The sequence below is a fragment of the Ranitomeya imitator genome, chromosome 4 (assembly GCF_032444005.1).
Source record: "Ranitomeya imitator isolate aRanImi1 chromosome 4, aRanImi1.pri, whole genome shotgun sequence".
Lineage (NCBI taxonomy): Eukaryota > Metazoa > Chordata > Amphibia > Anura > Dendrobatidae > Ranitomeya > Ranitomeya imitator.
This window is the reverse complement of record NC_091285.1, coordinates 14,763,838-14,789,388: the sequence shown is the minus strand read 5'-3', so window position 1 is coordinate 14,789,388 and position 25,551 is coordinate 14,763,838. Positions and strand designations below refer to the sequence as shown.

The following is a 25,551-nucleotide window of genomic DNA, read 5'->3' as shown; positions in this document are numbered from 1 at the left end:
GGGATGCACCAAAATACAAGTGCTACAGAACAGCAGGACGACTATTCCTGGTGTGCGCTTTATATATACAGTATATACCTAAAAAGCAATATAAGGTTTTGAGCGAATCTGAGGTGGGCACCTATGGCAGCGGGGTGGAAAGTCACACTTCAGTCCCTCTAAACTCCAAAATACTGTATATATATATATATATATATATACTAGCTGAAGAACCCGGCGTTGCCTGGGCATAGTAAATATCTGTGGTTAGTTATAGCACCTCACTTCTCTTATTTTCCCATCATGCCTCTCATTTTCCCAATCACATCTTTCATTTTCCCCCTCACATCTCTCATTTTCTCCCTCACCCCTCTCATTCCCCCCTAACACTTGTCATTTCAACCTCACATCTGTCATTTTCTGATCACTCCACTATTTTCCCTCACTCCTCTCATTTTGCACTCACACCTTTTCATTTTCACCTCACACCTCTCATTTTCACCTCAGTATATACATGTTTGTCATCTCCCGTAAATATAGTATACACCTGTATGTCATCTCCTGTATATAGTATATACCTGTATGTCATCTCACCTGTATATAGTATATACCTGCTGTGTGTCATCTCCCCTGTATATAGTATATACCTGTATGTCATCTCCTTCTATATATAGTATAAACCTGTATGTCATCTCCTCCTGCATATAGTATATATCTGTGTGTCATCTCCCCTGTATATAGTATATATCTGTGTGTAATCTCCTCCTGTATATAGTATATACCTGTATGTCATTTTCTATATATAACATATACCTGTATGTCATCTCCTCCTGTATATAGTATATACCTGTGTCATCTCTCCTGTATATAGTATATATCTGTGTGTCATCTCCCCTGTATATAGTATATACCAGTGTGTGATCTCCTCCTGTATATAGTATATACCTGTATGTCATCTCCTCCTGTATATAGTGTATACTTGTGTCATCTCCCCTGTATATAGTATATATGTGTGTGTCATCTCCTCCTGTATATAGTATATACCTGTGTGTCATCTCTCCTGTATATAGTATATATCTGTATGTCATCTCCCCTGTATATAGTATATATCTGTATGTCATCTCCTCCTGTATTAGACCGCGTTCACACGTTATTTGGTCAGTATTTTTACCTCAGTATTTGTAAGCTAAATTGGCAGTCTGATAAATCCCCAGCCAACAGGAAGCCCTCCCCCCTGGCAGTATATATTAGCTCACACATATACACATAATAGACAGGTCATGTGACTGACAGCTGCCGTATTTCCTATATGGTACATTTGTTGTAGTTTGTCTGCTTATTAATCAGATTTTTATTTTTGAAGGATAATACCAGACTTGTGTGTGTTTTAGGGCCAGTTTCGTTTGTCAAGTTGTGTGTGTTGAGTTGCGTGTGGCGACATGCATGTAGCGACTTTTGTGAGATGAGTTTTGTGTGGGGACATGCGTGTAGCAACTTTTTGTGTGTCGAGTTGCATGTGACAGGTTAGTGTAGCAAGTTGTGTGCAGCAAGTTTTGCGCATGGCGAGTTTTGCGTGTGGCGAGTTTTATGTGTGGTGCCTTTTGAGTATGTGCAAGTTTTGTGTGAGGCAACTTTTGCATGTGTTGCAACTTTTGTGCATGTGGCAATTTTTGCGCGTGTGCAAGTTTTGCGTGTGGCGAGTTTTCCATGAGGTGAGTTTTGCACTTGTGGCGAGTTTTGCGTGAGCCTAGTTTTTGCATGTGGCGAGTTCTGCGCGTGGTGAGTTTTGAGTGGCGACTTTTGTGTTTCGACTTTTATGTGGCGAGGTTGGTGTATGTGTGGTGAAATGTGTGCTGAGGGTAATATGTGTTCAAGCACGTGTTAGTGTGTGGCGCATTTTGTGTGTGTGTTCATATCCCCGTGTGTGGTGAGTATCCCATGTCGGGGCCCCACCTTAGCAACTGTACGGTATATACTCTTTGGCGCCATGCTGCGACGCCTCCAACACTTTTCCTTTCACTTTTTCCCCATTATGTAGATAAGGGAAAAATTGTTTGGTGAATTGGAAATCACGGGGTTAAAATTTCACCTCACAACATAGCCTATGACGCTCTCAGGGTCCAGACGTGTGACTGTGCAAAATTTTGTGGCTGTAGCTGCGACGCCTCAAACACTTTTCCTTTCACTTTTTCCCCATTATGTAGATAGGGGCAAAATTGTTTGGTGAATTGGAACACGCGGGGTTAAAATCTCGCCTCACAACATAGCCTATGACGCTCTCGGGGTCCAGACGTGTGACTGTGCAAAATTTTGTGGCTGTAGCTGTGACGGTGCAGATGCCAATCCCGAACATACACACATACACACACACACACACACACACACACATACACACACACACACACACACATTCAGCTTTATATATTAGACTATCTAAAGAGCCCGGCGTTGCCTGGGCATAGTAAATATCTGTGGTTAGTTATAGCACCTCACCTCTCTTATTTTCCCATCACGCCTCTCATTTTCCCAATCACATCTTTCATTTTCCCCCTCACATCTCTCATTTTCTCCCTCACTCCTCTCATTCCCCCCCTAACACTTGTCATTTCGACCTCACATCTGTCATTTTCCGATCACTCCACTATTTTCCCTCACTCCTCTCATTTTGCACTCACACCTTTTCATTTTCACCTCGCACCTCTCATTTTCACCTCAGTATATACATGTTTGTCATCTCCCTTATATATAGTACACCTGTATGTCATCTCCTGTATATAGTGTATACCTGTATGTCATCTCCTTCTATATATAGTATATACCTGTATGTCATCTCCTCCTGTATATAGTATATACCTGTGTCTTCTCCCCTGTATATAGTATATATCTGTGTGTCATCTCCTCCTGTATATAGTATATACCTGTATGTCATCTCCTCCTCTATATAGTATATACCTGTATGTCATCTCCTCCTGTATATAGTATGTACCTGTATGTCATCTCTTCCTCTATATAGTATATACCTGTGTGTCATCTCCCCTGTATATAGTATGTACCTGTATGTCATCTCCTCCTCTATATGTGGCGAGGTTGGTGTATGTGTGGTGAAATGTGTGCTGAGGGTAATATGTGTTCAAGCATCTGGTAGTGTGTAGCGCATTTTGTGTGTGTTCATATCCCCGTGTGTGGTGAGTATCCCATGTCGGGGCCCCACCTTAGCAACTGTACGGTATATACTCTTTGGCGCCATCACTCTCATTCTTTAAGTCCCCCTTGTTCACATCTGGCAGCTGTCAATTTGCCTCCAACACTTTTCCTTTCACTTTTCCCCATTATGTAGATATGGCCAAAATTGTTTGGTGAATTGGAAAGCGCGGGGTTAAAATTTCACCTCACAACATAGCCTATGACGCTCTCGGGGTCCAGACGTGTGACCGTGCAAAATTTTGTGGCTGTAGCTGCGACCCCTCCAACACTTTTCCTTTCACTTTTCCCCATTATGTAGATAGGGGCAAAATTGTTTGGTGAATTGGAAAGCGCGGGGTTAAAATTTCACCTCACAACATAGCCTATAACGCTCTCGGGGTCCAGACGTGTGACCGTGCAAAATTTTGTGGCTGTAGCTGCGACGGTGCAGATGCCAATCCCGGACATACATACACACATACACACACACATACACACATTCAGCTGTATATATTAGATTTATAGCTGACTTGGGGATAACAGAAGGGATGGGTGAAGCACGTGTTACCTGTCATCACTTATCTTCAGTCTCCCATCCTCCCCATACATCTCACCACCTCCTCATAAGTGTTCCTCACAGAAAATGCTGTGTGTTAGGACTGGCGGAACGCACCAAATAATAATTGGAGATGATATAAGATGCGTTCGCAGTCCGGGGTCCATCGTGCAGCTAAGACACCTGCTGCTTGGTAATGACGGACTATATGGCGGTATAATGTGAGTACGCACACGGGTTAGCTTCACCCGGTATGAAGGAAGCAAACCCTGTTGCGTCACAGGGCCGTGATACCGCACAGAGAACGCAAGTAAGGCGTCACAGAACTCTGCCCCAAGACTCAGGGTAAGAGTCCCTCAAGATCTCTTGCGCTCGACACCGCTACTGCGGTGCAAGGGAAACTAAAGTAAATATTTTCCGCACCGGAGTGCGTGCAGCACCACTCTGGCGGACCCCACTAACCACCCTAAGTAGGGCTAGGAAAGCGCACTATCTGCGCACAGTGCCGCTCTGACGGTCGCTGCTAACTGGATTAGCAACTTGTGCAATTGTGCAGGATAGCACTGTTGGGCACTAGGTAGCTATACCATTCGCAAGCAGGCAACAACACTAGGGAATGATTTGGAGCTTTCATCCATCAACAGGGATTCATCCACACACACAAGTTAATAAGTTTACACTAGCGCTTGGCCGAGCAGCCATGCGAAGCTTTTATAGCAGTAGCGCTCTGATGGTCCAATAGGAGCAGCAACAGGACCTGAGCATGTGACTCCCGACATCCAATGGGAAGTCATCCCGTGGGCATGCTCATTGTGGGAAAAGCAGAACTTTGTCCCTGAAACGCCTGCTCGCTGCTGAACAGTGCAGGCTACAAAGGCAGAGCCTGGAAAGGCAGCAGTACCCAAGCGCACAGCATCAGCTTGAGCCAGACGCTGGGATTGATGTCTCTGCTGAGCAGGTTCCACTGCGGCTGGAGGAGAATGGGAGACCACAGTGGACATGGTTCGAGATTCCCCCTGAGCAGTGGCGGGAACTCAATGCCTAACACTGTGTCTCCAAACATAGACAGCCCTCTCCTGCTCCCACCTACCTACACTCTCCATGCATCTTCTCATTGCGAGTGATATCTCTCCAAATCCTGGTCTTCTTCACCACTTCCCCTCAGTCTCCTCTACCTCTGATCCATGGTCTGTCACAAATTTCCCCAATCTTTCTAACCTTATACCCATTCACCCAGCCAACGCTTTCCCAATCCCTCTAAGACTAGCTCTAATTAACGCTCACTCTGTCTGCAACAAACTTTCATACATCCAAGAACTTTTCATCACTAACAAACTTTCCTTCCTCGGCATCACCGAAACCTGCCTCACCCCTTCTGACACAGTCTCTCCAGCTTTCTTATGCTGGATTCCATTTTTCTCACACCCCCAATCCCAGCAGCAAGCTTTGTGAAGGAGTTTGTTTTCTCCTGTCATCTAACTCCTCCTTCACCTAAATTCCACTGCAATTATCCTTTACTCTCCTTTCTCTAGAGGTGAACTCTGTCCAAATATGCTCCTTCTCCAACCTTCAACTGGCTGTCATTTACTGTCCCCGAGGGCCTGCCACCACCTTCTTTGACTACTTTACCACCTGGCTGGTGTGCTGGCTGGTGTTCTGCTGACATCTCAACTGTCATCTCCTTTGACACTTCCCACTCAACGGTCTCTAAGCTTTTATCTCTCGCCTCCTCCACCAGGCTTGCTCAATGGTCTTTCGGAGCCACTCAAAAAGATGGCCACACACTGGACCTCATATTTACCATCCTCTTTTCCCTATCTAAGCTCTATAAATCATCTCTCTCTTTCTGACCACAACCTACTTACATGTTCTTCCCTCTCCTCTCTAGGTGCACAATCCCCACTCTACAAACTTGCACACCCTTGCAAAAATGTCAAACACCTTGATTTGCACTCACTCTATGAATCCCTTTTCCCTCTTACGGACAGAAGTACCTTACACAATGCAGGTGCTGCTTCTTTATATAAGACCACAACAGCTGCAACTCTCAAATCGGTCACCCACCTCACACATATCAAAGCTTGCCCAATCAACAGGCAGCCCTGATACACCAGCCTGACTAAAGAACTGAGGTGGGCTTCCAGGGTTGCTGAGTGGATATGTCAAAGATCCCATTCCAACGAGCACTTCATCATATTCAAACAGTTCCTCACTACTTTCAAGGCTACACTCTCTGCAGAAAAAAAAAGACTTCAAATCTCTCATATCCTCCCTGTCTCAAAACCCTAGACAGTTATTTAACACTTTCAATTCTCTCCTCCATGTCATAGCACCCCCTCCCTATCTTTTCATCTCAGCAGAAGACTTTGCCTCATCCTTCAAGCAGAAGATTGATTACATCAGACAAAGCTTTAGCCTACAGTCCCACCTCATAACTGCTCAGCCCACCTCTTCCAAAACCAGCTTCTCCACCATTATGAAAGATCAATTTTCCTCTCTACTCTCCAGATCACATCGCACCACCCGTGCACTTGAACTGATCCTGTCCCACCACATCCCAAACCTTACCACAGTCTTCATCTCAACTCAAACTGATTTCTTCAACCTGTCACTAACAACTGGTTTCTTCCCTTCTTGCTTAAAACATGCCTCAATCACACCCTTCCTCAAAAAGCCCACCCTTCACCCATCCTCTGTGTCTAGCTATTGAGTTGCTCTGCCAGGGCCGTGGGGTACTCAGTACCGGGTCCTGATTTCACAGGGGGACGTCACAGTGGTGACCCAGTCCGTGGCCCTGGGCGCCCATGAAAAAGGGAAAGGTCTTTAAAGGGGATAAAGTTTATGTTCGTGATGCCAACTGTGGTATTCGGTCAGTGGGTACCGACGCTGCTTAAAGCGGTCCTTTGGGGTGATGTTATGGCAGCTAGATGGTATAACTTCCCACAAGTGAAATGTTTCCCCAGGGCTCCCAGTGTGTAGATGGAAGATGGTGAATGGCGCAGCAAGGAACAAGGACACAGGTTTGCAGTCTCTTTACCTTGTTTACTGAAGACTTCAGGCAGCCACAGTCCAGGGCACCAGATCACAGGGCAGGCAGGGTTTGGCCATCTTGGAGGCAAGTTAGGAGTCCCCTTTTCCAGGTGGAAATCAAAGCCTTCCTCTAGCGCCATAGTGTTGTAGTCACTTACTGCCTATGGCTTCAGATAAGGTCCTCACAGATGTTCTCTCTCTCTCTCTGTCCCCCGTATAGGATAGGACATAACCCATATGACTGGTGACTTGAGTCTGTTTATAGGGACTCTAGCACGCCCCAGGCTCTAAAGGTATCACCGTGTCTCCTGGCTATTAAGGCGGACAGGTAACGTGAAGTTTAGCTGTCCTGCCAGTCTTTGATGTAAGTCGTAGAAAGTCCTTACAACCTCGGTGTTCTGGCTACCGGTTTCTGTGCCTCAGAAGGAGGCAGCCTGCTCAGGGCTGGTCTCCCCCTGGTATCCTCTCATGTGCTTTGCTCTCCTGCATGCTATCTGCAATTAATTCGGCTTTCAGTATAATCTCTTTCCGGGAACTGCTGCACTGTATCTACACAGGTCCGTAAACCCTCTTCTGCCTCATACTGATCCAGTCTGTTTCCTGGCAAGAACTGTCCTCTGCTTTCCCTCCAAAACTATCTTATATATGGGGAGTCACTTAGTAAATAGGATCAAAAGCTCCCCCTGGTGGCCTGGAGTTTGAATGTGTTGCATGCTTGTGTTTACCTGGCGACAGTTATGCCTTCTTGCCTCCAAACGTAACATCACCTCCCCGTGAGGAAAACAATGCTACTATGACGGCCAGGACCCTGGGGCGCCACACTATCACTCCATATCACTCCTCCTCTATGCCTCAAAACTACTGGAACAACACAACCATCTTGATGTGTCCTCCCACTGCTCCTCCTGCTCCCTTTTTGACCTCTTACAATCTGGCTTCCGACCGTATCACTCCACTGAAACTGCCCTAGCTAATGTCACTAATGGCCTACTAACCACCAAATCCAAGCGACACTACTCTGTCATCCTCCTCCTGGAACTGACATCTGCCTTCGACACAGTGGACCATTCCCTCTTAATACAGATTATCTCATTTCTCAAAATCACAGACTTGGCCCTATCTTGGATCTCCTCATACTTAACAGACTGGACATTCAGCGTCTCCTACTCACACACCACCTCCTAATCTTGCCCCCTATCATGGACAAAACAAAATTCATCTTTCCCTCATGTCACTCAAATCCTCCAACACACCTATCCATCAAAGTCAATGGCTTCTCACTCTCCCCAGTACCGCAAGCTCGCTCGTAACCCTTGACTCTGATCTCTCCTTCAAACTACATATCCAAGCCCTATCCACTTCTTGCCAACTCCAACTCAAAAATATTTCCTGGATCCATACATTCCTTAATCAAGAATCTGCCAAAACACTAGTATATTCCCTCATCATCTCCCACCTCGACAACTGCATTCTCCAATCTATCCTAAACTCTGCTGCCCTACTAATCAACCTGTCCCCTGCTATTACCGATCTTCTCATTTCTGTTAATCCCTTCACTGGCTCTCGATAGCCCAGAGACTCCAGTTCAAAACCCTAACCATGACATACAAAGCCATCCACAACCTGTATCCTCCATACATCTGTGACCTCGTCTCCCGGTACTTACCTACACGCAACCTCCGATCCTCACAAGATCTCCTCTATTCCTCTCTTATCTCCTCTTCCCACAATCGCATACAAGTTTTCTCCCGTGCATCGCCCCTACTCTGGAATTCTCTAACCCGACATATCAGACTCTCACCTACCGTGGAAACCTTCAAAAAGAACCTTAAGATTCACCTCTTCCGACAAGCCTACAACCTGCAGTAACCCTTATTCCACCATACCGCAGCACAACCAGCTCTACCCTCACCTTCTTTATCCTCACCCATCCCTTGTAGACTGTGAGCCCTCGCGGGAAGGGTCCTCTCCTCTCTTGTATCAGTCGGTTACTTGTTTTGTTCAAGATTATGTACACCCCTTCTCACATGTAAAGCGCCAAGGAATAAATGGCGCTATAATAATAATAAATAATTATGATAAACTGTAGCTTGGGAAGTTTGTGAGTGGAAGTGCAACCATAAAATAGCAGCAGCTCTGTTGCTCGAGGTCAGAGGACAACCCAAGGTTGCAGCTAATCCAGGTGGCTCACTTCCTTCAGCTCAAGCCTTGCATGGTCTCCAGTCTTCCTCTGTTGTATCCCTTTTTGGGCTCCTTTAAAATTGGTCCAAAAAATGAAGTATTTTTTCCCAGAAAATTATTGCAATTCCACATTTTTTTTTCTGTTATGCACATTTTTATTTCCCTTCTGTAAAATAGAGACAAATTAAACATAATTTCACACAAAACCCCCAAAATGGGTCTGATTGTACCACATGCTTTTTACTATATTAAATGACTCCAATATTTTATTCTAAGATCTATTAAATACAGTATACTTTGTTCGTTGGACGGCTCCTTTATTTATGACAAAGTTCATCGTTCTATTAGATGAAAAGGAACAATTTCCCCAACTGTAGACTTTTTTTTAATAAATATCAAGATTGGCCAACGACTTTGTCCAAGCTTTTTTTTTTTTTTTTAGCCCTCTGTATATTTGAGATTGACATCCCTGGCATAGATGGAAGAACCATTCAGAATCCCCCCCACCATGAGAAATATTACTATAGACACTTGTAAGAATGATATCTATGTGCTCGTCCTTTGGAACCTGTCTTGTTACTTCGCCCTTAAAGGGCACCTACACATTTGATATCATGCACATTTCTATATGCCGTGTGTCAGGTCACCAGAGTTTATGGGTACACCTGAGCAAAGTTCATAGACATCGGTATGTGCTGAAGAATGATGACGAATCCGTTTTATTTTAGGTAAATATGTGCCCCGTAGCAGCCACTGTTAGGTAAATGTAAATACCGGAGAGAACGATATCTATATAAGAGGAAGTCACATTACGTAATGTATTACTGTATGATCAGTATGATCGGTGTTATAGGTCTCAGGGTCCTCCGCCCATAAGTCCTAAGATGATTTCTTAGAATGAAATAACATTAACGCTCATGTCAACGCACATTTTCTGAATGGAAATCTGGTCTGATTGAAAGTTTGATCCAGTCTGATCGTCACTTGTGATCCTGTCTGATTGGCACTTGTGATCCTGTCTGATTGGCTCTTGTGATCCTGTCTGATTGGCTCTTGTGATCATCTTGAGATTCATTTTGATCACACTTATGACCTCAAATAACGATCCGGTCTCACAGACACGTGGGATTCTGAATGTTGATCCAGTCTAATCGACACTTGTGATCCTGAGTGACGGTCTGGTCTGAATAACACTCATGATCGTGAATGTTGATCCACTCTGTTTGAGACTTTTGATCCCAAATAACGATGTGGTCTGTTTGACACTGAGAATCCTGAATGGTGATCTGGTCTGATTGACACTCGGATTCATGAATGTACATACCGTATATACCCGAGTATAAGCCGACCCCCCATCCCTAATTTTGCCACAAAAACTGGGAAAACTTAATGACTCGAGTATAAGCCTAGGGTGGAAAATGTAGCAGCTACCGGTAAATGTCAAAAGTAAAAATAGATACCAATAAAAGTAAAATTAATTGAGACATCAGTAGGTTAAGTGTTTTTGAATATTGATATTGAATCAAGAGCCCCATATAATGCTCCATAAAGTTTATGATGGGCCCCATAAGATGCTCCATATTAAAATATGCCCCATATAATCCTGCATAAATGTTAATAATGGCCCCATAAGATGCTCCATAGACACATTTGCCCCATATAGTGCTGCACAAACGTTAATTATGGCCCCATAAGATGCTCCATATAGACACGTGCCCCATATACTGTTGCGTTTGAATTTTCACAATTTGTGCTAATTTTTCAAAATTACTTGATATTTTAATTGTAAAAGTTTCTTCATGTCTTTCAGTAATTTCTTAAGAAATTCCACGACACTGGCTGCAATTATATTCTGTAAAATATAAGGTCCTTGCTTTGCGCTGTGATGTTGCGCTGTTCAAATTGCCAGCCAATTGAGTACTTACTGTAAATGGAAGACGGACCAGGACAGTTTGTATCTTTTTGCCCATGTCTACCTGATAGCTTGGCACTGGTATGTACAGACCCCTATATAGCAGAACACAGAGTTCCCGTGGGTCATTATTGTGAGCTCATATCTGACAACCCATGCAGATATGTCTACAAATCTGCATGTCCCCGTATACTGTATTTGTCACCTTTGTTAAGTGCCCATATATACATGCATGTGGTTTGACCCCATGGAAGATGCCATATAGTTGTAGCCCAGCTACAATTATTCACATGCAATGTGGCTGCTATTTCTCATCTATATTCATTGCAGCCACATGCCAGTCATATGCCCCCATATACAGTGTACACAATATACAGTACATATATACTACATTTTCATGTCTATATACATTACATTGTCCAATAGAACAAAAGAAAAGAAGAGAAGAAAAGAAATGTGCGGCACTCACCCTTGTAAACTGTAGAATTTGTGTTCTTTTATTTGGAAAGTGACAAAAATATAATAAAATCCATCCGTTAAGACATCAGGTCATATATGAGGGTGCGGGAGTGGAGAGAGGACAACGGCATCAGAGCAGGACGACTATTCCTGGTGTGCGCTTTATATATACAGTATATACCTAAGAAGCAATATAAGGTTTTGAGTGAACCTGATGGGAATCTCTCATCTCTCCCTCCATCCTCCCCATACATCTCACCACCTCCTCATAACTGTTCCTCACAGAAAATGCTGTGTGTTAGGACTGGCGGAACGCACCAAATGATAATTGGAGATGATATAAGGTGCGTTCGCAGTCCGGGGTCCACCGTGCCGCTAAGACACCTGCTGCTTGGTAATGACGGGCTATATGGCGGTATAATGTGAGTACACACACGGGTTAGCTTCACCCGGTATGAAGCAAACGAACCTTGTTGCGTCACAGGGCCGCGATACCGCACAGAGAACGCAAGTAAGGCGTCACAGAACTCTGCCCCAAGACTCAGGGTAAGAGTCCCTCAAGATCTCTTGCGCTCGACACTGTTACTGCAGTGCCAGGGAAACTAAAGTAAATATTTTCCGCACAGGAGTGCGTGCAGCACCACTCTGGCAGACGCCACTAACCACCCTAAGTAGGGCTAGGAAAGCGCACTATCTGCGCACAGCGCCGCTCTGACGGTCGCTGCTAACTGGATTAGCAACTTGTGTAATTGTGCAGGATAGCACTGTCGGGCGCTAGGTAGCTATACCATTTGCGAGCAAGCAACAACACTAGGGATGGGAATGATTCGGAGCTTTAATCCATCGACAGCCATTCATCCACACACAAGTTAATAAGTTTACACTAGCGCATGTCCGAGCGGCCATGCGAACCTTTTATAGCAGTAGCGCTCCGGGACCTTCCTGATGGTCCAATAGGAGCGGCAACAGGACCTGAGCATGTGACCCCCGACCTCCAATGGGAGGTCGTCCCGTGGGCATGCTCATTGTGGGAAAAGCAGGACTTAGTCCCTGCTGAACAGTGCTGGCTACAAAGGCAGAGCCTGGAAAGGCAGCAGTACCCAAGCGCACAGTATCAGCTTGAGCCAGACGCTGGGATCGACGTCTCTGCTGAGCAGGTTCCACTGCGGCTGGAGGAGAATAGGAGACCGCAGTGGACATGGTTCGAGATTCCCCCTGAGCAGCGGCAGAAACTCGATGCCTAACATTATGTCTCCAAACATAGACTGCCCTCTCCTGCTCCCACCTACCTACACTCTACATGCTTCTTCTCATTGCGGGTGATATCTCTCCAAATCCTGGTCTTCCTCAGTCACTTCTATCTCTGATCCATAGTCTATCACAAATTTCCCCAATCTTTCTAACCTTATACCCATTCACCCAGCCCACGTTTTCCCAGTCCCTCTAAGACTAGCTCTAATTAACGCTCACTGTCTGCAACAAACTTTCATACATCCATGAACTTTTCATCACTAACAAACTTTCCTTCCTCGGCATCACCGAAACCTGCCTCACCCCTTCTGACACAGTCTCTCCAGCTTTCTTATGCTGGATTCCATTTTTCTCACACCACCAATCCCAGCAGCAAGCTTTGTGAAGGAGTTTGTTTTCTCCTGTCATCTAACTCCTCCTTCACCTAAATTCCAATGCAATTATCCTTTACTCTCCTTTCTCTAGAGGTGAACTCTGTCCAAATATGCTCCTTCTCCAACCTTCAACTGGCTGTCATTTACTGTCCCTGAGGGCCAGCCACCACCTTCTTTGACCACTTTACCACCTGGCTGGTGTGCTTGCTCGTGTTCTGACATCTCAACTGTCATCCTTATTGACACTTCCCACTCAACGGTCTCTAAGCTTTCATCTCTCACCTCCTCCATTGGGCTTGCTCAATGGTCTTTCGGAGCCACTCAAAAAGATGGCCACACACTGGACCTCATATTTACCATCCTCTTTTCCCTATCTAAGCTCTATAAATCATCTCTCTCTTTCTGACCACAACCTACTTACATGTTCTTCCCTCTCCTCTCTAGGTGCACAATTCGACAAACTTGCACACCCTTGCAAAAATGTCAAACACCTTGATTTACACTCACTCTATGAATCCCTTTTCCCTCTTGCAGACAGAAGTACCTTACACAAAGGAGATGCTGCTTCTTTATATAACACCACACAGCTGCAACTCTCAAATTGGTCACCCACCTCACACATACCAAAGCTCGCCCAATCAACAGGCAGCCCTGGCACACCAGCCTGACTAAAGAACTGAGGTGGGCTTCCAGGGTTGCTGAGTGGATATGTCAAAGGTCCCATTCTAACGAGCACTTCATCACATTCAAACAGTTCCTCACTACTTTCAAGGCAACACTCTCTGCAGAAAAAAAGACTTTTCATCTCTCATATCCTCCCTGTCTCAAAACCCTAGACAGTTATTCAACACTTTCAATTTTCTCCTCCGTGTCATAGCCCCCCCTCCCTATCTTTTCATCTCAGCAGAAGACTTTGCCACATCCTTCAAGCAGAAGATTGATAACATCAGACAAAGCTTTAGCCTACAGTCCCCACAGCCCCACCTCATAACTGCTCAGCCCACCTCTTCCAAAACCAGCTCCTCCACCATTATGAAAGATCAACTTTCCTCTCTACTCTCCAGATCACATCGCACCACCCGTGCACTTGAACCAATCCTGTCCCACCACATCCCAAACCTTACCATAGTCTTCATCTCAACTCAAACCCAGCTCTTCAACCTGTCACTAACAACTGGTGTCTTCCCTTCTTGCTTAAAACATGCCTCGATCACACCCTTTCTCAAAAAGCCCACCCTTCACCCATCCTCTGTGTCTAGCTATTGAGTTGCCCCACCAGGGCCGTGGGGGTGCTCAGTACCGGGTCCTGAGTTCACGAGTTCCTGAGGTCATGGTGGCGACCCGGTCCGTGGTCCTGGGCGCCCATGAAAAAGGGAAAGGTCTTTAAAGGGGATAAAGTTTATGTTCGTGATGCCACCTGTGGTTTTCGGTCAGTGGGGACCGACGCTGCTTTAAGGGGTCCTCTGGGGTGATGTTATGGCAGCTAGATAGTATAACTTCCCACAGGTGAAGTGTTTCCCCAGGGCTCCCAGTGTGTAGATGGAAGATGGTGAATGGCAAAGCAAGGAACAAGGACACAGGTTTGCAGTCTCTTTACCTTGTTTACTAAAGACTTCAGGCAGCCACAGTCCAGGGCACCAGATCACAGGGCAGGCAGGGTTTGGCCGGCTTGGAGGCAAGTTAGGAGTCCCCTTTTCCAGGTGGAAATCAAAGCCTTCCTCTAGTGCCGTGGTGTTGTAGTCCCTTACTGCCTTTGGCTTCAGAGAAGGTCCTCACAGATGTTCTCTCTCTCTCTGTCCCCCGTATAGGATAGGACATAACTAGTATGACTGGTGACTTGAGTCTGTTTATAGGGACTCTAGCACGCCCCAGGCTCTAAAGGTGTCACCGTGTCTCCTGCTTATTAAGGCGGACAGGTAATGTGAAGTTCAGCTGTCCTTAGAGAGTCCTTACAACCTCGGTGTTCCGGTTACTGGCTTCTGTGCCTCAGAAGGAGTCAGCCTGCTCGGGGCTGGTCTCCCCCTGGTATCTTCTCCTGTGCTTTGCTCTCCTGCATGCTCTCTGCAATCAATTCGGCTTTCAGTATAATCTCTTTCCAGGAACTACTGCACTGTATCTACACAGGTCTGTAAACCCTCTTCTGCATCAGACTGATCCAGTCTGTTTCCTGGCAAGAACTGTTCTTTGCTTTCCCTCCAAAACTATCTTATACATGGGGAGTCACCTAGTAAATAGAATCAAAAGTTCCCCGTGGTGGCCTGGAGTGTGAATGTGTTGCATGCTTGTGTTTACCTGGAGACAGTTATCCCTTCTTGCCTCCAAACGTAACATCACCTCCCCGTGAGGAAAGAAATGCTACTGTGATGACCAGGACCCTGGGGCACCACACTATCACTCCATATCACTTCTCCTCTATGCCTCAAAACTACTGGAACAACACGACCATCTTGATCTGTCCCCCCACTGCTCCTCCTGCTCCCTCTTTGACCTCTTACAATCTGGCTTCCGACCGTATCACTCCACTGAAACTGCCCTAGCTAATGTCACTAATGGCCTACTAACCTCCAAATCCAAGCGACACTACTCTGTCATCCTCCTCCTGGATCTGACATCTGCCTTCGACACAGTGGACCATTCCCTCTTAATACAGATTATCCCATTTCTCAACATCACAGACTTGGCCCTATCTTGGATCTCCTCATACTTAACAGACTGGACATTCAGCGTCTCCTACTCACACACCACCTCCTAATCTTGCCCCCTATCGTGAAGAAAACAAAATTCATCTTTCCCTCATGTCACTCAAATCCTCCAACACACCTATCCATCAAAGTCAAAGTCTTCTCACTCTCCTCAGTACCACAAGCTCGCTCGTAACCCTTGACTCTGATCTCTCCTTCAAACCACATATCCAAGCCCTATCCACTTCTTGCCGACTCCAACTCAAAAATATTTCCTGGATCCATACATTCCTTAATCAAGAATCTGCCAAAACACTAGTATATTCCCTCATCATCTCCCGCCTCGACTACTGCATTCTGCAATCTATCCTAAACTCTGCTGCCTGACTAATCAACCTGTCCCCTGCTATTTCCGATCTTCTCATTTCTGTTAATCCCTTCACTGGCTCTCGATAGCCCAGAGACTCCAGTTCAAAACCCTAACCATGACATACAAAGCCATCCACAACCTGTATCCTCCATACATCTGTGACCTAGTCTCCCGGTACTAACCTGCATGCAACCTCCGATCCTCACAAGATCTCCTTCTCTATTCCCCTCTTATCTCCTCTTCCCACAATCGCATACAAGTTTTCTCCCGCGCATCGCCCCTACTCTGGAATTCTCTAACCCAACATATCAGACTCTCACCTACCGTGGAAACCTTCAAAAAGAACCTTAAGATTCACCTCTACGGACAAGCTTACAACCTGCAGTAACCCTTATTCCACCATACCACACCACAACCAGCTCTACCGTCACCTTCTTTATCCTCACCCATCCCTTGTAGACTGTGAGCCCTCGCGGGCAGGGTCCTCTCCTCTCTTGTATCAGTCAGTTACTTGTTTTGTTCAAGATTATGTACACCCCTTCTCACATGTAAAGTGCCAAGGAATAAATGGCGCTATAATAATAATAAATAATTATGATAAACTGTAGCTTGGGAAGTTTGTGGGTGGAAGTGCAACCATAAAATAGCAGCAGCTCTGTTGCTCGAGGTCAGAGGACAACCCAAGGTTGCAGCTAATCCAGGTGGCTCACTTCCTGCAGCTCAAACCTCGCATGGCCTCCAGTCTTCCTTTGTTGTATCCCTTTTTGGACTCAATCCCTTAAGCCCTTTTTCCTTTGTTTTTTTATGTCACCTTTTCCTCTACAGGGGGTCTCGATCTCCCATCCACTAAGTTGCTGTGCCACTTCAGGGACTGCATATATTACTTCCTATGAAGCAATTGTGAAGAAACAACCTTCTCAAATTTCGCTGTGCCCTTTCCCTTTATTCACATTGTTTCTATATCATCTGACCTGTATGTAACTATTCAGCAATGACGCTGCCGACTCCCTGCTGAATAGGCGGCCGCCTTCACTAACTTATGGGATGAGCTATAAGGTAGGGCAAGGATTAGATAAATACAGGCAGCACCTTGTGCACTGTGAGACACTGGGACACATTACACCATGGCTCTGAAGCCGGACTCCTACGTTGTGCTGAATGATGGGAATAAAATGCCGGTGGTCGGATTTGGCACCTACGCCCCAGACACGGTGAGTGCATCAGGCAAAGTAGCGGCTACTCCACTGAATCCAAAGCAAAGTGGCATTACTGCTGGTCTCTCGCCACCTCTATGTTTCCCTATGCACCGTGCAACTATTGCGCCATATACCCCATAGGGAAACATAGAGAGTGTGCACTATTTCCGGCAACTCTGCAATTTTAACATGACATAATGAATGCATCTCATTCCGCACAGTACACCAAAGAACAGGCCGGTGAGAGCACCAAGGTCGCCATTGAGGTCGGATACCGTCACATTGACTGTGCATTTTTCTATGGCAATGAGGTCCAGGTCGGCCAAGCCATTAGATCAAAGATTGCTGATGGGACGGTGAAGCGGGAAGACATTTTTTACACTGGGAAGGTAGCTGTAGAACGTAAAGTTCGGAACAATCAAATTATCAGTAACATGGCCACTAGGTGGTGATGCCGACCTGTTATACACTTTAATTTCTTCTGCAGCTTTCGAGCAATAACCAGACTCCTGAGAGAGTTCGACCCGCGCTGGAGAAATCTCTGAAGGATCTACAGCTGGATTACATGGATCTCTTCCTTATCCATTCTCCGGTGGAGTTCAAGGTCTGTAAATATATGTGTGGGATCAGCCATGGCTCCCATTTAGTTATTATTATTATTATTATAGCGCCATTTATTCCATGGCGCTTTACATGTGAGGAGGGGTATACATAATAAAAAACAGGTACAATAATCTTATCAATAAAAGTCACAACTGGTACAGGAGGAGAGAGGACCCTGCTATGACTTCTTCTCACTTTCTACAATACAGTTCTCTTTCAATGTCTCTTTCTTAGGATGCTGCCACACGTGGGGCAGGAGCAGCTCTGCGGCCTTCTGTCTAGGCCTCTGACAGGATCCCACCCCTGTCAGGGACCCACTACCTGAGCGGAGCTCAGATAGCAGCTGTCTGAGCAAAGCTCAGATCGCTTCTGCCTCACTTCCTATCCAGACCACCAGGTTTACCTAATTGTGAAGAGTGCCCTAATAAATAGGAGCATAGCTCCACCTGGTGGACTGGAGTGTGAAATGTGTTGTGTGTTGGTGTTACCTGGTAAAGAGTTCTCCTTTATTGCCTCCAAACGTAACATCACTCCCCCCTAGAGGAGAATGATATTGCTGCAATGACCAGGACCCTCGGGTGCTGCACAGCGCTTTGGTGGATCGGTGGTTACTGCAGGTTGTAGGCTTGTCGGAAGAGGTGGTTCTTCAGGTTCATTTTGAAGGATTCCGCAGTAGGCGAGAGTCTGATATGTTGGGATAGAGAGCTCCAAAGGAGGGGGGGATGCTCGGGAGAAATCTTGTATGCAATTGTGTGAAGAAGAGATAAGAGGGGAGTAGAGAAGAAGATCTTGTGAGGATCGGAGGTTGCATGCTGGTAGGTACCGGGAGATGAGGTCTGTGATTGGAGTAGAAGACACAATACTTTGTGAATTATATGTGAATCCTTTTTCCCTACAGCCTGGAGATGATCTCATTCCCTTGGATGAAAATGGGAAATTCATTTTTCATAACACAGATATCCGGGAAACATGGAAGGTAAACATTGGGGTACTGGTTGTCTTAAATAGCTTGATGTAAGCAAGTAAAGTGGCAGCTCTTAAGATGGCTTCCATGGACACGATCTCGGGGAACATTAGTCTTCACCCTTTGACACTTAAAAAAAAAAGATCTGAATTTATGTATGGCCGCCTGGATTAATTTCACAGAGTGGCTGCTGGCCGGTGGAGTTGGCTGGCAGAAAATAGACAGAAAGATGGGTAAGAACTAGGAGGCCAAAGTCAGGAACAAAATCGAGTCATGTAAGGTAGTCAGTCAGTACACAAGCCGGGGTCAATGACAGGAATAAACAGGTGGAGTCACAGCTGGAAAGTAGGAATAAACCAGATGAAGTAAAATACTGGCTTCAGGGGTTATAATTATCTAAGTGTTGATGGAAAACTCTAAACAGAATAACTTTTCCTCCAACACGTGGGGAAAGATTCCCAGAATCGGAAAGAGAATCTCACAGATTATCTCACCCCATCTTCTAGGCTATGGAAGCGTGCAGAGACGCCGGCGTCGTCCGATCCATCGGAGTCTCCAATTTTAACCGCCGGCAACTGGAGCTGATTCTCAACATGCCAGGACTCAAGTACAAACCAGTGTGCAACCAGGTACATATCACCGACCAGTAAGGATCAATCGCACATAAATATCCTAAAGAATTAGAAAAACATGTTTGAAAAAAAAAAAAAAAAAAAAACAGTGCCACTCTTTCCCACAGGTTGTGTGTGGTATTGCAGTTCAACCTCATTCACGTTAATGGAGCTGCAATACAAGATATAACACATAGACAAGTGTGGGGCTGTTTCTGGAGAAAAAAGCAAACATAGCCATATTGCCCTAATATTATACCATCAACATGTTTACAGTGAAATGTTGTTTAAATACCGTAATTGCTTTCTGTACACGGTGTTATATATAGTAATCAGCCATTATATCTCTGTACAGGTGGAATGTCACATATTCCTCAATCAGAGCAAATTACTGGAGTTCTGCAAATCTCGTGATATCGTGCTGGTCGGATACAGTGTACTGGGGTCCAGCAGAATAGAGGGCTGGTAAGAACAAGGATATTGGTATATTATATGTGATAGTGTCCAAGAAAAAGGCAAATATAAGGAAATAACTACAATAATGCTGCTCCTATATACAAGAATATAATTACTATAATACTGCCCCTATGTACAAGAATATAACTACTATAATACTGTTCCTATGTACAAGAATATAACTACTATAATACTGCTCCTATATACAAGAATATAACTACTATAATACTGTTCCTATGTACAAGAATATAACAACTATAATACTGTTCCTATATTCAAGAATATAATTACTATAATACTGCCCATATGCACAACAATATAACTACTATAATACTGCCCCCTATGTACAAGAATATAACTACTATAATACTGCCCCTATGTCAAAGAATATAACTACTATAATACTGTCCCTATGTACAAGAATATAACAACTATAATACTGCCCCTATGTACAAGAATATAACTGCTATAATACTGCCCATATGTGCAAGAATATAACTACTATAATACTGCCCCTATGTACAAGAAAATAACTACTATAATACTGCCCCTATGTACAAGAATATAACTACTATAATACTGCCTCTATATACAAGAATATAACTACTATTATACTGCCCCTATGTACAAGAATATAGCTACTATAATACTGCCCCTATGTACAAGAATATAACTACTATAATACTGCCCCTATGTACAAGAATATAACTACTATAATACTGCTCCTATGTACAGGAATGTAACTACTATAATAATCCCCCTGGGTACAAGATTATAACTACTATAATACTGCCCCTATGTACAAGAATATAGCTACTATAATACTGCTCCTATGTGCAAGGATGTAACTATTATAATACTGCTCCTATGTACCAGAATATAACTACTATAATACTGCCCCTATGTATAAGAATATAACTACTATAATACTGCTCCTATGTACAAGGATATAACTACTATAATACTGCCCCTATGTACAAGAATATAACTACTATAATACTGCTCCTATGTACCAGAATATAACTACTATAATACTGCTCCTATATACAAGAATATAATTACTATAATACTGCCCCTATGTACAAAAATATAACTACTATAATACTGTTCCTATGTACAAGAATATAACTGCTATAATACTGCTCCTATATACAAGAATATAAGTACTATAATACTGCCCCTATGTACAAGAATATAACTATAATACTGTTCCTATATACAAGAATATAATTACTATAATACTGCCCATATGCACAACAATATAACTACTATAATACTGCCCCCTATGTACAAGAATATAACTACTATAATACTGCCCCTATGTCAAAGAATATAACTACTATAATACTGCCCCTATGTCAAAGAATATAACTACTATAATACTGCCTATATGTGCAAGAATATAACTACTATAATACTGTCCCTATGTACAAGAATATAACAACTATAATACTGCCCCTATGTACAAGAATATAACTGCTATAATACTGCTCCTATGTACAAGGATATAACTACTATAATACTGCTCCTATGTACCAGAATATAACTACTATAATACTGCCCCTATGTACAAGAATATAACTACTATAATACTGCTCCTATGTACAGGAATGTAACTACTATAATACTCCCCCTGGGTACAAGATTATAACTACTATAATACTGCCCCTATGTACAAGAATATAACTACTATAATACTGCTCCTATGTACAAGGATGTAACTATTATAATACTGCTCCTATGTACCAGAATATAACTACTATAATACTGCCCCTATGTACAAGAATATAACTACTATAATACTGCTCCTATGTACAAGGATATAACTACTATAATACTGCCCCTATGTACCAGAATATAACTACTATAATACTGCCCCCTATATACAGGAATGTAATTACTTGTTTCATTGCCCCTGTATTACCCTTAACATCATGTCTCATGTAATAGTGACTATCATGTGATAGTAGTAACAGTACCCTCCATAGTATGCATAGGATAGCATTACATATAGTGCTGATATAATAGTGTCTTTCACCGAATTATACACCACAGACGTCCATATAATGACTCTTTTATTTTTGTTTTATTGAGAACCATAAACAAATGTTCTTGTTCCCTATCGCTTTAACAAAATTTTATGAAAAGTGTGAGATATAGCTTATTTTTTTTCTGACAGGATTGACCAGAATTCCCCCAAAGTGCTTGAAGACCCCGTATTAAATACAGTCGCCAAGAAGCTGAACCGCTCTCCTGCGCAAGTGGCCCAAAGATATTTGCTGCAGAGGGGATGTGTCGTCTTGGCAAAAAGCTTCAGCCCTGAGAGGATCAAGCAAAACTTTCAGGTAAATGAGGAAATTCGAATTACAATAATTTCCTTCATCTTAAAAACAATAAAAAAATGTATTACTTTTAATTGTCAGGTTTTTGACTTTGAATTAAGTGACGAAGATATGAAATCTATAGATGGAGTGAATATAAACTTGCGTTACCTGATTATCCATCCGTAAGTGTTTTTCCTGATTTTCTATTTACTGTTATTTATTATTTTTACAAGTATTTTTTATGTATTTTAATTTGCTATCTTTTATTTTATTTACTTACTTTTATAATCTATTTTTTAATTTTAGCTGGAAAGAAAGCCCCAAGTATCCATATCATGATGAATATTAAGGACTTTGACCAATTTCTCTGGATTCATCCTGTTAACACCTGTGTCTTAGTATCTTTATCTAGCAGATTGCTGTCTACAGAGAATATACGATATAAGATATGGATTCTGACTGTGCTGTAGCGCTTATTATGCCTCAGATTTGAAATGATAGCACATACATAAAATTTAACATGCAATGAGAAATTCTATAACTGAGTTCAGATGCTATACATCCACTGCAAAATCTTTTTTTATTCTAGGTCAAGAGTTCAGCATTCTTCTTTATATTGCAATAAAATAAATTTCATATTCAATTTAATTTGAAGGTGTCATCTCTTTGAAAGTTTTGCAAATACTCCTTTACCTCATCAAAAACTAATGATGCAATTCAATATCTCGAGTCCTCTTACAATTCTGTACAACATGATATCAATTTCATTGTTTTCAGTCTTTCACATGGCTGTCAATGAGCTGAGAATTTGTAGTGGCATTTGTGATCGTGCCCATAGCGGTCCCTTAGCTTTGTAAACATTTTAAATGTATTTTAATATGTGTTTTATTATTTTAGTTTAAAACACTCTTTTCTGTTGTTTTCCACCATATACGTTTCAGTTTTCCTGCTAGGGCTTTAAATATATGAAAATAAGCAAATTAAACAAAACAACATCATCAGTATTAAGATATCATGACATGAGAGTGTCCCCAAAGTCAGCTTTGTAACGATGCATACAATAGTCCTTCAGTTCTCATCACTACAATCTCCCTTAATGAGTTTCTGTTCCCACATGTTCCTTCTGTTTATCATTTTTCAGTATTTCTGGTTGAAAAAAGTCAGTGGAATTTACCAGTGAGTAATTTACAATGTGTTTTTGATGTCTCAGAATTTGTACTAATTTTTCAAAATGATTAGATATTTTCATTGTAAAAATTTCTTCATGTCTTTAGCGATTTCTTAAGAATTTCCACACTACTGGATGCAATTATATCCTGTAAAATATCAGCTCCTTTCATTGCATTATGAATTCATGATGTCGCAGAGACTGTTCGTATCACCTTTTTAGTCTTTTTATTGTCTTCCGGTACAATACTACTACCCTGCTCCCTGAGTGGTGGAAGGGTACAGACTGAGGGAGAATTCAGGAGCTAAGGCAAGCTATGTGGCCCCGGCATCTTCACCATCAGAAGTAATCCGGGGAACGGGGGCTAGCTATGGCGCTCCTAGCGTTAGGGACAGGGAAGGAGCCCCTGGTCCCGGAACACCTGACAACAAAGTCATGACACCTATATGGCAGAACACAGTTCATTTGGGTCATTATTGTGAGCTCAAGCTGCCAACCCATCCAGATATGTCTGCAAATCTGCATGTCCCCGTATACTGTATGTGTCACCCTCTTCTGTTACGTGTCCATATATACATGCAGGTTTGACCCCATGGAAGATGCCAGATAGTTGTATGGCAGCTACAATTAGTCACATGCAATGTGGCTGCCATATCTCATCAATATACATTGCAGCTCTTATTCATGGCTAGCTTAATGAATTATCTGACCAAACAGTCAGACCGTTACAATGAGCTTATGGGGAAAGGGGGCAAAAAGCCACTACCAATGCATATCATTATTACTACTGAAGAAAAAAACCACGACGTGTACAATTAATAATTATTACATAAAAGGGAACAACATTAAAATACATTTTAGTATTCCTCTGTGGTCATAAAAGTTAATGTTAAAGACATACACATATTTCTTTTACTTTCTACTTTGACATCGCACAATATCAGCAAAAAATAATATGTAAATAACATTCACATTAACCCCTTAACGACCATTGGTATTTTTGGTTTTGCATTTTCATTTTTTGCTCCCCTTTTTCCTAGAGCCATAACGTTTTTTATTTTTCTGGTCAAAATGGCTTGGTTTTTTGCTTGAAGAGTTGTACATTTTGAATGACACCATTGGTTTTACCATGTCGTATACTCGAAAACTGGAACAAAATTCCCAAGTGCGGTGAAATTGCAAAAAAAAAAAGTGCAATCCCACAATTGTTTTGGGAGTTGTTCACCATGTTCAATAAATGCTAATACTCACCTGCTATTATGATTCTCCGGGTCATTACGAGTTCATAGACACCAAACAAGTCTAGGTTATTTTTTATTTAAGTGGTGAAAAAAAATTCAAAGTTTGTTAAAAAAAAATAAATAAATATCGCGCCATTTTCCGAGACCCGTAGTGTCTCCATTTTTGTGATTTGGAACTTTTTTTTGTGCACTGAGCTGATGTTTTTAATGATAACATTTTGAGCTGATACTATCTTTTGATTGCCGTTACTGCGTTTTAATGTAATGTCAAAAAAACGTAATTCTGGAGTTTTAAATTTTTTTCTCATCACGCAGTTTAGAGATCGGGTTAATTATTTTTTTATATTGATAGATCGGGCGATTCTGAATGCGGCCATACCAAATATGTGTAGGTTTTCATGCACAATAAATAAAGGTCCTTAATTAACGAAAATTTGTCCACCGTATACATGGGGGGAAGGGTGGTCCTCATTCTAAAACTGGCCTTTCAGAGTCAGTGAGTTCGTATGATGGAAGATTAATCATTTGAAGTTCTTTATCCTGAGGGTCTATTGTTTGTATTTTTTCCTCTGTATATTCTTACACTGATTAAGCCCAATTTTTATAAACATTTTTTAAGAACTGCGTTAAATTGGAATTTCGTAGCTGGAAACAAATTTTTATATATAAAGAAAGAACACTGAGTTTCAGGTCTTTTTAATATTAGCAACCGGACATATTATCGAATTATTTAAAATGCAAATTGTCTCTTCAGAGAGGAAGAGGTCTTGAACTCTAGGGCCACCTTTAGGAAGTAGCAATCCTACAAGTCATTATCGACACTTTAGCGAGCCTTGCAATATGACTTAGGATAAAATCCAAATCACAACCTTTATTTATAGACGCTGTGTTTCGGGGTATTTTCCCTCGTCAGTACAAAGTATGAGATCTGATTTGGCTAGGTGAGAGACTAAGACTGGGATCTAAGGGGTAAGGTTTCTCCTTGTGGAGACTGGCATGCCAGTATGAGGAG

The 25,551-nt window shown here is 42.8% G+C and overlaps 1 protein-coding gene across 4 annotated transcripts in view; it reads left to right on the top strand.

Annotated features, from left to right (window-relative positions):
* Positions 1–22,778, top strand: part of LOC138675136 (aldo-keto reductase family 1 member C1-like) — a 184,130-nt gene extending 161,352 nt beyond the window's left edge. For 2 of the 4 annotated variants that reach the window (XM_069763132.1, XM_069763136.1), the window contains exons 8-9: positions 22,230–22,312; positions 22,437–22,778. In XM_069763132.1, the coding sequence (XP_069619233.1) occupies positions 22,230–22,312; positions 22,437–22,479 (126 nt within the window). In that variant the 3' untranslated portion in view covers positions 22,480–22,778. Of the gene's footprint in view, positions 1–16,801; positions 17,188–17,393; positions 17,562–17,659; positions 17,777–18,673; positions 18,752–19,245; positions 19,369–19,705; positions 19,816–21,985; positions 22,152–22,229; positions 22,313–22,436 lie in introns of those variants that run through there. The other 2 variants (XM_069763139.1, XM_069763140.1) reach the window with 2 other exon arrangements.
* Positions 22,779–25,551: the final 2,773 nt, after the last annotated feature.